We start from the raw sequence: 16,445 nt of genomic DNA, 5'->3' as shown, positions 1-16,445 counted from the left end.
GAAGGTGGTGGGGCAAGGGCCGCATACTTATTATTAATATGGTAAGGTGAGGCTTGAGACTAAGAATAGACTGCATAACAAAGGCTGAGCCTTTGTTATGGAGAGGTGTGGTTTGTGCGGTTTGTGACTCAACCTGTAACAGGGAGACCACCACTAAACATGGTAAAACAGTAATGGTTGTCTGTCAAATAAGATTGGCAAATAAGTGTAGTTAAATCTTTTTTGCATGGTTAATCACATCTTTCCAATGATTACTCAGTTTGTAACCGTCATCACGGTTGAAATTATGTCTGTGTTTGTATATTTGTATGGCTTCGTGTACAAACCTTTGACGGTAGCCAGGAGGTTTGCAGAGAACCTTGGTCTCGGAAGATACAATTTCATAAGAGCCCACCGAGTTGTAGCAATGATCGGCAACGGCCGAAGAATCAGTTCTGCCGTGTTTCAGATCTGACTTGTGCTCGCGGACACGATCAGAAACATGACGTTTCGTTTCTCCAATGTAGCAATCACCACAAATGCAACTCAATTTGTAGACTCCAGGATACTGTAAGTCAGGAACGACATCCTTCACAGATGGAATCAAATCACGGATTTTATGCACTGTACTGAATCGGACTTGGATCTTATGTTTGTTTAGAATTTTGGAGATCTTTTTGGTCACGCCTGCTATGTATGGCAACGTGATAGTTTTGGTCGGAGAGACAGCTTGGCGGATAGTGCGGTCAGAGTATCCGTTCATCCTGAGGGCCCGATGTACATGTCTTAATTCACCGGCCAGGTGGTGTTGGTCAGCAATGCCATGGGCTCTGTGGTATAGCGTTTTGATGAGAGAATTCTTTTGAGATGGGTGGTGGTGGGAATCCGGTTTCAAGTAGGAATCTGTGTGGGTGGCTTTCCTGTAGACAGAATGTCCCAAGGATCCGTCAGGCCTCCTCTCAAACAGAATATCCAAGAATGGTAGTTTACCGTCTTTCTCCACTTCCATGGTGAATCTGATGGATGGGTGTCTAGAATTGATGTGGTCCAAGAAGTGGTTCAATGCTGGGAGGCCATGTGGCCAGATGACGAAAGTGTCGTCCACATACCTCTTCCACAAGGAAGGACGCAGGGTGGATGTCTGGATGGCGTCTGATTCAAACTTTTCCATGAACATGTTGGCTATAACTGGTGACAAGGGGGAGCCCATAGGGGTACCCTCATTATGTTTGTAGAAGGTGCCATTCCAGGTAAAATAAGTGTTGGTGAGGCAATGCCTAACCAGCGCAGGTACATCAGAATTCAATCCATGTTGGACTAAGTTCTCAATTATTGTTAGGGTGTCCGGTACTGGGACTTTGGTGAACAAAGATACTGCATCAAAGCTGACGAGGATGTCATCAGGAGATAGTACCATGTCCTTAACCATAGAAACTAATTGGGTTGAGTTGAGAACTGCCGAAGAGGTCTTGCCTGTGAAGGGGAGCAGAGTATCTGATAGAAAACGGGCTAGTTTGTACGTAGGAGAGTTTATCGTCGACACGATGGGTCGTAGCGGGGTGCCTTCTTTATGGATTTTGGGAAGACCATAGAGTCTGGGAGGTCTAGCCGCCGATGGTTTTAGAAAGGGACGTTTGCTTGGTTCGATTAGGGAAGTCGAACTCGTGATGATACTGTTGGTTTTTGTCGTGGTTACAGGTGATTTCGATTGCCTCGAACAGACTGGTCACATTGTGGCAGAAGCAGAGCCCATCTTGACGGGTGAAGAAACTGCAAAAAGGTTGGTGACGCTTCCTCTGATCTGCGACTTGCACACTTTCATCCAACAAGTTCCACTGCTTTAACCTAGACATCAAAAGCTCGGCATTGGAATTGGTGAGACCAAGATCTCTGATAAAGTCGTTGAGCTTCTTTTGGTTGGGGTCGTATGGGTTTCTCTCCTCAGCTCCACCTCTGAAATTGTCATCTGGATCTATGTCTTCCTCGCTCTCTGACTTGCTGTCTCTTCTAAAGACGGCTGCTCTCTCTCCGGAGGAGTAGGTACAGGGAGCTCATGGCAGTGTGGCACTGGAGCGATGGATAAAAGAAGGTCCGGATATGTGACAGCAGGTGCATTGTTACCAGTCTGACGTTTGGAAGGGTCCACCATGCAGAAGTAGCAGTTGCTTGAGTGGTAAGTGGGTTCCTGCGAAATTCTTAGGACAGCGAACTTCATGGCTCTCTTTTGCCCTCTGTACCATCCTACAAAAATACATTTATTTCATGTGTACGAGATTCTCTTAAAAAATTCATGATATTTTTTCAATAACATTGAAAATTGTAAAACATTCTAAAATCATAAACTTTTACAATTTTCAAAATTTGAACAAATTTTATAACATAAAATTCCAAGCAACAATTGTCCATCTTACCTTCCAGAGTTTTTTTTTGCATTTCTCACAGGTGAAATGAGGTGCCCAGGATGTCTTGATCCCCGACAGGCATGCCGAAATATGCCTTGTAGGTCTCACACATCTGAGCAGATGCTTCCACAGAGTACTTTTTCGCTCATCTTGATCAATTGGCCGCAGACATAGCATAATGTGTCTGCCGGATGCTTGCAGCCTCTTGATGCCATCTCAGAAAAATGCAGATATGTATCCACTTAGGTAGTTGAAGCTAAGCTAAACTAAACTGGTGGGCTTACGGTCCCTGTATTTATACTACTTTTTTCTTACTGAAAAGTTCTAGAAGTTACTCCAAGTTTGCTCAGCACTGAATCTATCTGGAATGTTCTGTAAAATCGGTCAATTTCAAAATATCACTGTCCTGGTCACAAAAGCAAAGTTTGTGGGGAATAATAACCATTTCTGTACTTTTGAGGCATAAGCAATTAGGAAATAACACTTACTACCCAGGAACAAAAACATGTTACAAAGTGAAATCTCAACACCTGTTTTATTGCCACCAAGGGTAAAACATTGTTATTTAAAGTAAAGCAGTCAGGCTAATGACCCAGAATTCGTTGATCAACTCCACTGGCTCACTGGTGGTTATTCTCATCCCTCTTCGATGACCAAAAAAGTCACCGTTCCCATGAACTTCACTCAAGTTTCCTCCACCAATGTGGCTGAGAACTCCGTCAACCAGACCGTTCCATCTCATCCCATACTTCTTGTTCAACAACCTAATTGCGGATCAAAACACTTTTCTTTCTGCATTTTCTATTGCACCACTCGACTTTGCAATTCCCTCTCTACTGATTTACCAATGTGTATTTTTTAAACATAACCTTGATCAATTCCGGAAACGTATCAACTTGTTCATCTTCTTATTTGATTATTTCCCTTCTACGTGACTTTACCGAAAGAACCAAGAATATGAATCCCTGCAGTCACGAAAGCTTTAAATCAAAATTTAACTTGTTCCTCTGTTACAACTTTTAACATTGCTGTTTGTTGCTGCCAGCTTGCCATTTTGTGCCTTTGGGTCAGTGATTGCGTATTTGCGCCTCAGAAGAGAACTGAAATGTACGTTTTCAAAACGAACTATTTCAGCTGACACGAATTGGAAACAAGAGCAGACTAATTATTCATAACGCTTTGATCAGGAAAGACGCATGGCTGTCGCCTGATGAAGCTGGTTGTAATTACTGGCGAAACGTCGTACTCAGTTTGTAATTGTTGTGGCTTGGCTCTCAAACACACCAGTGTGCTGTACTAGTGATAAATTGGCACGTTGTGTTTACGTGACAACCCTTACTAATTGGCCGTGTCGGGTTTTAACAACACATTTATATATTTACGCGATCTAACCAAAAAACGCATGGAAGACGCATGGAGTTTCACGAGGGATCCTGTCAAGTTTTGAAGGGGGGGAGGGGGTTATGATTTATGTATATTCCAAATGAGTGGATCGTTTTTACAAAGGTGGGCATGATAATTACGGGCCAAGGGAATTGCATCTCCGAGTTGCCCACAACTCCTTTTGTGAAACGTTGTACGGCCACGTGGACCTCAGCCAATCACGCGCGTCGTTAGAAACGCTCGACGCCGTCAGGACCAATCGGAAGTGTCCACACTTAAGCGCGCGCCATCGTGTTGACATCACGCGCTCGGAAATAGCAACGGGATAATCCGAACGACCTCAAACCACACCGGTTTTTTTTTACATCGTCGCACAATTTAATTCATAATTTACGCACCAAAACAAGTCGTTTACTCCATCGTTTAATTTATTTTGCATTCAACATTAAAAAAAACACACTTTGGCTTCGTCCGTTGTGGTTTTTTTTCCTGTGCTCCTACCGGAAACAGCCGAACGAGCCGAGCGCCGGTACTCGGCTATTTCCGTCAGTGACGAGCCGGGGTGGGGGGGGTCACGTGGCGTGAGGTGGTGTGGCAGGGGGGAGAAGGGAGGGGGCGACCAAATGGGTAGGGAGCGAGGAGGAGGAGGTGGTGGAGGAGGAGGGAGGCTGCGGCTGCACACGGCACACGCTGCGCACGGGCCGCGCTGCACACGGCACTCGCAAGGTACCGGGATATCGTCTGCGGTACACGGGGGGGGGGGGGGTGATGGTGATGCACACGGTACACGGGGGGGGTGATGCACACGGTGCACACGGAGCCCAGAGGGCCCAGCGCTCCACTTGGCTTTCTGTCGTGGCCGTTGTTTGCGACTTTCTCAATTCTCCTTTACTGACGAAGCGCCCGTGGCACGCGTCCCGCCCCCCCCAAGAGGGGAGGGATGGGGGACAATGATGAGGACAAGATGGGATGGGGGGGACAATGATGAGGAGCAATAATTTTTGCCGGCTCGTGCCACATCTCGCACCTTCCATGTTAGGCTCGCACGCGGCCCACGTGTATCGAATTACGTGAGATTCGTTAACGCGGCGCAATAAATGCGTCGCTCGCTCGCTGCGACCCGCGCAATTTTTGTTGTTGTAACCTCGTGGGGCCCTCCCCCCTCCTCCTCCAGGCCGCGTGGTGGCCTAGCGGGGCGAGTAGGCCTCGGCACGTCCGCATTGCGGGGGCCGCGTGGTTGGCGCGCAGAGGCCGCGGACGTCTGCTGTGTGTGCTTGCCCCTACGCCGCAGAGCCCCGAGTTTGTGGGTGACGTCTCCAGCAGGGTCTCGGTCGTGCCGGCATCGTCAGAATTCTAATGGGCCCCCCCCCCTGGTTCGTTACGGCCTCGTTCAGGAATCCCCCGAGCGAGATGTGAATGGCGTTGAAGCGCTTATTTGGCGGTGTCGCTGTTTTATTTAACGGTTGTGGGTTGATGAGAGGCCCTCATTGTCGTGCTTCTTAGGGCTGCGTTTAGTAAATCCAGAGGTTCCGTATCCGCCTAGTGGTGGTGGCCGCTGCACTTGACCTGCGGAGTTGATGGTGAGACGTCATGGTGATTGGTGGTAAAAGGTAATGCTCTCAATGAGTGATGGTAATGATTGGTGGTTCCGATGATGAGTGCTGGTCATTCCATGGTCACGGTGACGCCGATTAATTGTAATGAGTTGTGGGGATGAATGCTGGTTTGATAATGTTGGCTGGTGGTGGTGCATGCATAGCGATGGGTGGTGGTATTGAGCTGTTGATGGTGTGATAATTGATGATTATCTCAATTGTGGCAAAACCCTCAGGCACCGATAGTGCTTGGTAATGGTGAGTTTTCATCCGTGAATGCTGGTGGCGATGAGTAGTTATCGAGATGAATAGCTGAGCTGGGCATGACATGTGAGGTTGATGGCCGTAATGGTGCCATTATGAGGTGGTGAGACGTGGTAAGTCACTAGGTTAGCAATGCGTGGTGGCAATTGCTCAGCAATGATGGGTGATTAGAACTCCGACCTTTGTCCTGAGACCATACTGACATGGTCTTCTCAGCTTATGGGGATATTTATCAACATGTATTATTAACTACGTTATTTCATGTCCTTTATGAAATTACACTTTATTACCACTTTCTTTAAATGCACGAATTTACGCATAATAGCAAGCAACACGTACAAAAAGTAATGACGTAATTTTCTCCAAATTGTAAACCCAACCGAAGCAGTGTTAAATTATTGGTACCACTGACAAGTAGCAATCTAAAGGACTATTCATGAGCAACACTAGATTCTAAAAGAGTGCCAATAGTCTTATGAGCACAGCCATTTAAATCCAGCGTAGAGTTCAAAGCTTTTGTGGCGTCGTATGGTTATCTGTAAGTGCCTTATAATGTAGGCTTCCTGCTAAAGTACAAATTACAGAAGATCAGCAAAACCATTAACTTACAGGGACTGGTTTAATCTCCCTCTCACCCTTACAGTGGCAACTAAGCCCTGCCCTGGAAACAATCGTCAATGATAGTGTCACGTATGCATCACCGTTCCGGTAAGAAAGGAAGTGAGAAGTTCTATCTACACTGCAATTTCGTGCCTAGAGCAGTACTTCGATTTACACCTAGAGGCTGTTATGATTGCCCGTTAAACACTTTAGAAGGTTGAACATCTTAATGCATTAGCTCTGTATCTAACATGGGGTCAATGGAACGACTACAGATACAATTATTCTGGAAAGGGTCACAAGCCCTACATATATCCATTACTATCTTAAGTTTAAGATTGGCTCGCATCAAGGTAAATGACAAGATTTCGCCAATGGTTTTGTTTTATTTACAAAAAAAACTTTTGTGCTGGAATTGTATGAAAGGCATGCTGTAAATACAACATTTTTACTGTACTCGGTATTTTACACTTCAAAACTGAAACGTCAATAAAAAAAAGTATGCACAAGAGAGTTGATGTTGAGTTGGCACGTTATTGACCATATACTGTTTATACTAGTCTTGACATTGCAGAGAAATTTCAAGAATTTGTATCAACGGTACATGTTAAGTTTCTTAACGTTTGTCACAATGTATTTCGAAATGGACAATGAAACTTTATTCCCGTTTAATTTCCTGCATTTTTGAAACGCTAATAAAAGCCAGGAACCGAACAATATCCTTTCCAATTCACAAATTAGACCAGTGACTTACTGAGGTTGCTCTTCTGTGGACAACCTTCATCCAACTTTTTACGTCCGCTATTCTCAGTTTATTGTCAGATGTATCGTGTGCTTTTCTTTGCGGTTTTTATTAATTGATATTCATGAGTGCTACCAAATGGTTTTCCCCAGTAGTAAAGACGAAATTTCCCCCGTATAGCCTTAACAGACTCTTCAGTCAAGTGCTGTTAATGAGCAGCTACGTAGGATGGCACGGAAAATGAGGGAGTGGGTGGCCATAAATCATGCCTGGCCACCTTTGTCTCCCAAGTGGTGATGTTAACACACAGCACCAGGTACTCGTTTAACGTTGAGTCGACCTAGGGGAGGTGCAGGCCTGCTTCAGATAATCACCGGTTTTGGTCGTGAGTGGGTGGAATCGAACTTGGGTTCATCATGCTAACCACTACGCTACCGCTCCCCAGCAGTAAACACACACCACTGTTTAACCAAGGATTTATGTTTAAGCCTCTAGTCATCCTTTGCTCATAGGGAGGTCACTCATTCTCCTCTGCTGCCCACATATCTGCAACTCCCCGTGCCATCCATGCTGTCAAGTCCTTGTCTAAATGACTAAATCCATGCTCAAGACGTTATTTTTTTCCCTCTGCCGAGGATTGACTGCTTCTGTATAAAATCAACATGGTCACTGCTTCTGTACAGCATCTTGGACTACAGTCACATTTCTATGGTGTCTAAATCCAAGCTGTAGTATGTTGTATTTATACGAGTTGATATTTGCCATGTTTATACCAACAAAACATGTTAATGCATCTAAAAAAAAATGTTTAACAAACGTATCCATAATTGTTATAAGCTTAACCCTATGTTTGGCTAATATTTTGTTTTAAAAACCACATTGTCCACATTCCGAGTGATTTTGATTGAATTATGGTAATAGAATGTGAAAATTATATCCCGGGTGACAAAACATATGCCTCATCTTGTAAGAATGAAAAGTAAATAATTTAGAAAGTAGTAATTTCTCACAGCTTCATTACTATCACATGTGGAACAAAAATATACCACAAAAAGTGCCTTTGACTAGTGGTTTAAATTGTTGGTAAGTTAATGAGGTATTTTGTGGTTCCATGAATTAATGTGCTAGAGCTTTTTGTCGGGAAATGTCAGCATAAAGGCGTGGATGAACACGCACTCATTCGAATGTTAATTTGTGCTCCATATGCAGTTATTAAGCACATCAACTAAAGTAGTCGCTGCTCTCTGAGAAGGAAACGAGCTTAATGTGTCCGACATGCATTGAAACATTAATTAAAAACAGCATCTGGCTGGCCATATGGTGCCATTTCTAGAACCATAAAGTAAACTACATTAAAGTGGGGACTTATATAGGCAATTTTTGCTGCAATACAGTGTTCATTCAAATCAAAAAAATCCATTCATCACTTATACATTTTCTGACATTTTAAAGCCAAAGCAAATCTTTTGTCACTTGTAAATGCTAATTATAAGCTCATGCACACGTGTTTTGTTATGATGAAAATGTTTAGAAGATGTTATATTGGCACGACAACACGGTGTTATATAACACTATGTAACCCAATCTTTGTTCCTGAGTAGTAAGTGGTATTTCGTAATTGCTTATGCCTAAAAAGTATATAAAGTGGCTATTCCCGCAAACTTTGCTTTTGTGACCAGGACAGTGATATTTTGAAATTTACCTATTTTCAATGAGAAAACTGGCGAATTTGTGTCTTTTCATTCGCATAAAGTAAAAAACAATATGAATACAAATTTACATATTTATACTAAAGTAATACAAAAATGACTACAAAAGATTTAGAAGCGAGTAGTTTTTCGATATTTACGATTATACTGTAAATCACTTTCACGAATCAACCCCAAATGTAGTTTCCCAACATGTGCTCGTTATGCTGTCTTTGGTAGCGGCGTTCAAAGTCCAGTATATCCTGGTGGAAGCATTCGCCTTGCTTCTCCGAGTACGCTCCCATGTTCTCCTTGAATTTATCAAGATGAGCATCAAGGATATGGACTTTGAGGAACATCCTGCAGCCCATTGTGCTGTAGTTCTTCACCAGTCTCAACCAGCTCCACAGTTTTCGACCTTATGATTGCCCAGGAAGCCACGAACCACTGCGACAAAGCTGTTCCAAGCCACTTTCTCCTTACTAGTGAGCTTCTTGGGGAATTCATTGCAATCAAGGATCTTCTTTATCTGTGGTCCGACGAAGACACCGGCTTTGACCTTTGCCTCAGACAGCTTAGGGAAGAAATCTTGAAGGTACTTGAGGGCTGCTGACTCCTTATCTACAGCTCTGACAATTTGTTTCATAAGGCCCACCAGTGGCTCCCACTTGACATTGTTCCTGTGGCCAGTCACGCCTGTGGTAGTGCGCCTTGGTGTATACATCTTTTGTAGTAATTTTTGTATTACTTTAGTATAAATCCATGTAGATTTGTATTCATATGTTGTGTTTTTCTGACTTTATGTGAAGGTAAAGACACATTCACCTGTTTTCTCATTGAAAATAGGTAAATGTAAAAATATCACTGTCCTGGTGACATGCAATGTTTGTGGAGAATAATAGCCATTTTCTGTACTTTTAAGGCATAAACAATTTGGAAAATAACACACTACCCAGGAACAAAACACAATGTTACACAGTGTAATCAAATAGCCAAGATCTATCCACAGCGATTTGAAGGCTTCCCGATGCTTATGCCACCCCTCGCGGTCCTGCAATGACAATCCATCTTCCGCACATGACCTGAGCTCATCACTCCATCCCTGCATTGATCATCCTCTTGGGTGTATTCTCTCCTTGAAATTTTATTCCATCACCGATCTCATCCATCCGTTGGGCCATCATCTGGTCCAGCTCAATCTCACTTTATTTCCTTAACAGTCAATATGGTGTCTCCAATTTAGAAAACTATAGGTGTATTCTTAAATAAAACTACTGTTCTTTACATTCTAGCATACAGTTTTCTAACTTTCTTCGCTTCAAAATTGGAGATACCATAATGACTTTTAAGGGAATCAAGTGGACTTCAGAAGTCATTTGATGACTCTCAATCGAGAGTACATTTTTTGGAGAAAAAATCCACTTGTTCGTTTTGCATAAAACATTGGCTCGAATAGAATGGAGGTGTTACAGTTCATGGCTTCTAAAGTTTTCCTCATAGATTACTTGGAACATTACGTTTTGTGGGTGATAATGCTAAGCAGATGTAGAGTGTAATCTGTTAATTACTGAATGAAAAGTTTTCCCAAATTTAAATTCAAATTTAGAATAATTGTTATGACTTAAGATTCACAAGAAACAGATTCTTCATGTTCACAGCCATTATATGTGGTATTGAGTGACAAGTGGGACCACAATTTCACTCAGGACAACCAATAAGGCCGATAATTTAGCATAAAGCAATTTTCAGATGGCTTCGGAGTGGTCATACATCCACTCTTTTTGCAAAAGCCAAATTCATGATTGTTGCAAAGCTTACTGCAGTTTGCGGATTTAATAAATTACTATAAGTGCAAACAGGGCTAACAAATTGTGCATAATTGTATGCCTTTTCATAATCATAGAGCTTGTAATACTCTATTTTTGTAATTGTGAACATCTTTATATGCTTTGTTATTTTCTCAAGCATGGTTTACATTCAACTTCAAAATGCTGTAAGGTTGGGAAGTGGATGAGTAAAATATATATTTTTAAATTCTGCTTGAATTAAACATTTGGTCGTTGGATATATTTTATTATTAATGCATTATCAGATTCTACATTGTACCATCATATGTGATTTGATCATATCTCCTATTTGTACCAAAATAATGGTAACTAATAAGTGTACCATTTGTGTCTTGAGAGACCACTATTTGTGAGTTTTATACTGTACTGTATTCACTTACTGTATTCACTTAGCATAAAATTACAGCCCATATGCCCATGCCAAAAATACAATGTACAGTTTAGAACTTAACAATATGACATTAAAGTGCAAGTAAAAAAATATCAATAACCATAGACAGATTTGTTGTATCTATTCATTTTTATCAATGCTGACTGCAGACCTGTACTGAATGTGGCAATGGTGCTTAAATAAGCTGCTGATTGTATTGCACAGTTGGCTGCCTGCTCTTGTTTTTGTATCACTTTGTTGTAGTTTTTGTTGCACATGGCATAGCTTAGATATTGCTTTGCCTTGAATGTTTGCACAATTCCATCCATATCTAGGTGTTTAGCGCATACAGTGCATCCCTAACAGCACCACGGCAAACCCGTCTTGACAATTTTAACTCTGAACGATCTCAACAATGTTTAGATGATTACCCCAGTGTCTAGACCACGAAGGATTTCAGGCATGCTGTGTGCGGAGAAATGTCCTGGTTGTCTGTTATAGCTGATGCGCATGTCTCCACAATGTAGCTGTATATGCTGATGGCAGTTGGTTTGTTGGGCCATTGGCTGCTTGAGTTGGCTAAAGCGAGGCTGTGATTGTTTAATGTATTACTGTAGATAGACCTAGTCAAATTATTACTTTACACATGTCACTTGTTCTTTTGATGCTTTTTAAATGTCCCTCTGGTGTTAAGGAACACATGTAAAATCGTTTAGTCATATGCATATAAATGCAAATGTTCTGCTGCGAATTATATAATTTGGTGAGCTCACTGTCAGTCTGGTGTTTATGTGATGCAAGTATAACAGTCGAAGACAAGCTTCCTTTCTGCTCCTTATATAGGCCGATTACATAAACTGTGAGGTATGCAGTACACATACTGCTGTGACGTGCTGAACAGTAATCGTGCATCTCAGTGTCACATTTCACGGTCAGGCGATGTCAAGTTTGGTTGGGTGGCTGTTGTAAATAATGCACTGTTTTCAAAACCTTTTAGTACTGGTGTAAGCCAGTGAATGTTGTGTTATATCTTGGCACATCTGTGAAAGAGCTTCATAGCTCATTGGATTCCTCCAGTCTCAAAGATTTTGGGTAGATCTTTTCTGTAGAACATCTTGTGATGTGGTCACAATTTGGTTGCTTTTTAAAGTCCAAATTCTATTGTATGTTCAGTGCTGCATGCCTTTTGTAGTGTTGACAAAGTGGGCAATGCCGCTACATCTTGATAGATCCGCAGTGTGGTGTTACAGCAAAGCATCGTGATGTGCCTGGATCTGTGTGGTTTACTGTGAATTGTACATCATGAAAGCCAGGGATTGTCCTGTATAGCCATCTGTTATAGCTATGAATGCTAAATATGGTGGTGAAGGTGTCATCAAATCTCCTGGTTGGGAGCGGTGCTCGGAGCTGACGATCGAAATTGAAATAAAGCGGAGGTGCATCGAATGATGGTAGCACAGTAGGAAAGCAAACATAATTCTGCTACAGTAAATCTGAAATTTCTCTGTGACTCTCTTGATGGCACACTTGTGTATAAGAAGCAGTGTGTTATATTTGGAACTGAAGATCATCCTGTAAACTGTATTGCCTTTCATATGTTTTTGAGGAACAGCTTGAGTGCAGTACTGTATTGTGAAATGGAGTTAGTAGGCAACCATATGTTATGTTTTGTAGTAACGTGTCATACTTTTTCTTTTGAGCTTCTTTCCTCAGTTCCATTTGGCTTTCTTGCCATGCCATGTGATGAAGGATATGTTCAGAATATCACAGAGCATTGTCAGGAAATGGCCTGCAGAAGCGATTTTTCACAAGACCTTTCCCATTAAGTGGCCGTTTTATCCTTTGGAGTGCAGGGTGGTGGACTGTCCCACAAGCTTTGCTGTGAGATTTTAGTATGACAGTCAAACACATTTTATATCAGTCATATCTTGTGCTAGATAAAATGTGATGATGCATATTTGTGTGCAGTCGTTGGCGACTGGGCTGTGCTTGGAAACCCTGGTTAAGTATGGCCTCGGCGCTCTACCCAGTCACCTCTGCTAATTTATCAAACTAGTTTGATTTATATTGTTCAATTTGACGTTTTTTAAACCAACAAAGATTTGGAATTTACTGTTTTAATTTTCATTGTTGGGATTTGGTTGGATGTGAAAGTGTACTTAAAATGCAGATAGTCCTGTCAGTCTTTGTGAGTAGCTTATTAAACTGTCGAAGTTAATAATGAGATACAAACTTAATCATGTGCAGTCTGGGAATCCTCATAGAAATATTTAAATGCCCATAATCATCCCTGATCTATCCACTGCTGGATGAAAGCCTCCCCAAGCTGTCACCATTTCTCCATGGTCTTGTGATGAAAAAGTTCATTTAACTCGGGGGTCGGTAACCAAAATAACAAGAAGAGCCATTTTTTTCTAATTTGGTCAAATATATATATTTCAAAAGCTGCAATGCATGTGAATACGAGACGTTTCCGAATAAATAATGTCACAAATCAGTCCTTAAAGAGCCGCATGTGGCTCCGGAGCCACAGGTTGCTGCACCCTGATCTAGCTTCTTGCACAAAACCTGATCTCCTTGCTCCATCTCTATGGTGAACGTTCTTTCTAGCACATTCCTTTGGCTGTTCATCATTGGTCTCAAACACTGGCCATCACTTGAGTGGTCATCACTTCTCACAATGTGTCCGACCAAAGTACATTTTCTTTTAAGGTATCTTAATAGTCAATATTGTCTTGACTTGCATATATTCTTCAATCCATATTTCTCTATCTAATTGTAATTCCAATCTTGCACCTCTCCCTGTTTCTTTATTAACTTTTCAGCTTTGTTTTATTTTCTTTGTCATTATCTATTTTCTGATACATTTGTAGCGATGTCGATGGGCTGTGTACACTTACCTGCAGGGGCAGTCAGGGTCCAGCAGGGGCAGTCGTTATATCCCTAGTCCAAAAGCAGGTGGGGGCTGCGGGGTGTTCCAAGATCCCCCGGGACCCCTCCCGATAGGAGGGGGCTACGGGGTGTCCTATGATCCCCCGGAGCCCCCTCTGGAACTCTCTGGAACGTAGGCGGAGTCAGGGCTGACGCACAGGTGCTGGGTATAAAAGCCGGACCCCGGGAAGGGTCCGGGACCAGTCCAAGACAGAAGCCAGAAGACCAGCTAGATAGGACCATGGGACCCCTAGCCCCGCTGCCCTTGTAAGGGCCGGGACTCTGTGTGGCTCAGTGGTGAGACCTTGGGAACCGCCGGCCCGACATCCTTGTAAGGGCCGGGTCCGAGTGGGCCAGTGGTTGGAACCCGCACCCTGCCTAGGTCAGGTTAGAGTAGCCTCCCTTAGGCACCCATAGCCGGAGGACCCAGAGTCGTGGTCCCGTGTTAAGACACGTTAGCCCGGAGGCAGTACCTCCCCAGGCAATGGTTAGAAGGGCCGTTGCCCTGAGTCTGGGCTATACTGCCAAGTATTTGTATTGAATAAAGTGTTGCCTCCAAGATCCGTCTCCGACGTCGCTAGAATTCACTCCACATTTAATAGCAGGTACTGTATTTTATACACTGATTGAAACTTTGCGTGCATATCTTAACTTAAAGCTTTCGTGACTGCAGGAATTCATATTCTTTGGGTCTTTCGGTAAAGTCACGTAGATAGGTTCAAAGAAAATAACAAACTACGACGTTTCGATCGCAACACAAGCGGTTGTTATCAGGCTGAAAAAGATAGGAAAGCTGCTGAGGCAGACTGTTTTAAAGGTTTGAAATGGGTGTAGCCCAAGGTTCATAAACGAAGTGTGCGGGCTATTGGTGTTAATGTGAGAAATTAGCATGTTAATGTGAGATCGGAGGGTGACCTCCACGACGAGCACGCGGAGGTGGCTCTGTTAATGTGAGATAAATTAGCATGTAATGTAAGATCGCAGAGCCGCAGCCACGTCGGCGCACAAGATGGCTGAGAAATGTAACCTGTTAATGTAAAATCAGAGAGCCGCAAATAACAACTAACATCGGAAGGTAGGATGGAAACATTACAGCCAGTTATGACTTAAACTGGTGAATAACGTCCTTTCAATTATTTCTCAGTTTGTACCCATCTTCTTGGTTGAAATTGTGTCTATAAATATGGATGGCTTCATAAACTAATCTTTGTTGATAGCCAGTGGGTTTGCAAAGTACCTTTGTCTTGGAGAAATACATTTCGTGTCAGCCCACCACATTAAAGCAATGATCAGTCACGGCCGAGGTGTTGGTCATACCATGTTTCAGATCGGCCTTATGCACCCTTGGTCAATTATAATCTTTACAGGCATTTACCCAAGAAATCAAGGGACGAGGAGACGAGAATCGGACCTGTCAATTTAACAGTGCCAATACATACCTGCGCTGTGATTTTGCCAATGATGCCCAATGAGCCACCGTTCGCGGCAAAGCACGGCACTTCAACGGGGGTATAGGATACGGCATTTAGCGGTCAAAATATAAATTAGCTCTGAAATGATGGTTGCCGACGCACCAGTATCGACGAGAATCCTAAAATTGACCCCCTCGATGAAACGAATAATGATGGACGAACCTGCGGTCGCGGCAACTATCCTATAGGCCAGCTCCGACCACTGACCTGGTCAGAGCGGCCAGTCAGCCCGATGGCATTCTGAACTCGCCGACGCCCAACGAAAACGAGAACCGGCGCAACAAGATGAGTGAGGTGGATTCAGGGACCGAGTGTGCGAGGTGCCGCGACTCGCCTTAGGTTGCATTGGAGAGGAGGATGACAGCTGTGGTCCGGAGATAAGTCGTCGTGGCTCTCGGCAACCCGACGAGACGTGGCCCTGCAGGCCGCAGTTGTAGCAGATGGTGAGGCCCCGCTCCGGACGAGGTCATGTCCTCTCCCGGTGTTGGAAGCCATCCCGTCGCGCCATGCCGTCCCTTCTCAAACCTCCGCCCCAGGTCGATGCGCAGGCTTGGGCAGGCTCCAAATCCTCCAGTGTAACCTGCGCCTCACAAGGCGCAGTATACGCCACCAGCCCCTTCTCCCCTTGCAAGAGCAAGTGTGCCTAGATGCACCTTGCAACTTTGAGGGAGCATAAGTCGTCGTCGTCGATGGCGTGGATGACGACGTGAAGATCTCGCGTCAACGCCTGCAGCTTCTCGAGGACCAGAGAGTCGAGTCCCTCCTTGTCTATCCTGGGGAAGGCGGCCTTCGCCAACGCCAGCAGCGCGCTGTGGAAGGCGAGGGGCGTCTCTGCTTCCCCCTGCCTCCGCGCAGCAAACCGATGGCGTGTGTTGGACGGCGGTCCGTAGATCACCGCCATCTGCTTGAGTGCCTGCTCCAGTGAGAACCTGTCCCCCGGCGGGATGGTGACAAACGCCGCCAGAACGTCGTCGTCTAGGGCGGCGGGAAGCGCTCTCAGCGCCTCCGCCTCTGTTCACCCCGCCATCTCGCTGTTGGAGAGGAAGCGCCGCTGGAAGGCCGCCCAAGTTGCCTCCAGCTGCTGAAATTCTTTGAGGACGGGTAGTCGGCATTGAAGAGACGAGACGTGCACCGGCGATCGCAGTGCAGCTTCGGTTTTGGCAGGAACTTCG

The 16,445-nt window shown here is 44.0% G+C and overlaps 1 protein-coding gene across 4 annotated transcripts in view; it reads left to right on the top strand.

The window, feature by feature from the left end:
• Window positions 1–4,384: 4,384 nt before the first annotated feature.
• LOC144728558 (uncharacterized) overlaps window positions 4,385–16,445 on the top strand; it is a 29,025-nt gene continuing 16,964 nt past the window's right edge. Inside the window, exon 1 of one of the 4 annotated variants that reach the window (XM_078608073.1) lies at window positions 4,385–4,490. In XM_078608073.1, coding sequence (XP_078464199.1) covers window positions 4,388–4,490 — 103 coding nt within the window. In that variant the 5' untranslated portion in view covers window positions 4,385–4,387. Of the gene's footprint in view, window positions 4,491–4,770; window positions 5,375–5,395; window positions 6,332–16,445 lie in introns of those variants that run through there. The other 3 variants (XM_078608089.1, XM_078608099.1, XM_078608081.1) reach the window with 3 other exon arrangements.

The sequence above is a fragment of the Lampetra planeri genome, chromosome 2, assembly GCF_965212315.1.
Source record: "Lampetra planeri chromosome 2, kcLamPlan1.2.h2, whole genome shotgun sequence".
Taxonomy (NCBI): Eukaryota; Metazoa; Chordata; class Hyperoartia; order Petromyzontiformes; family Petromyzontidae; genus Lampetra; species Lampetra planeri.
This window is presented reverse-complemented; position numbering and strand designations above follow the sequence as displayed.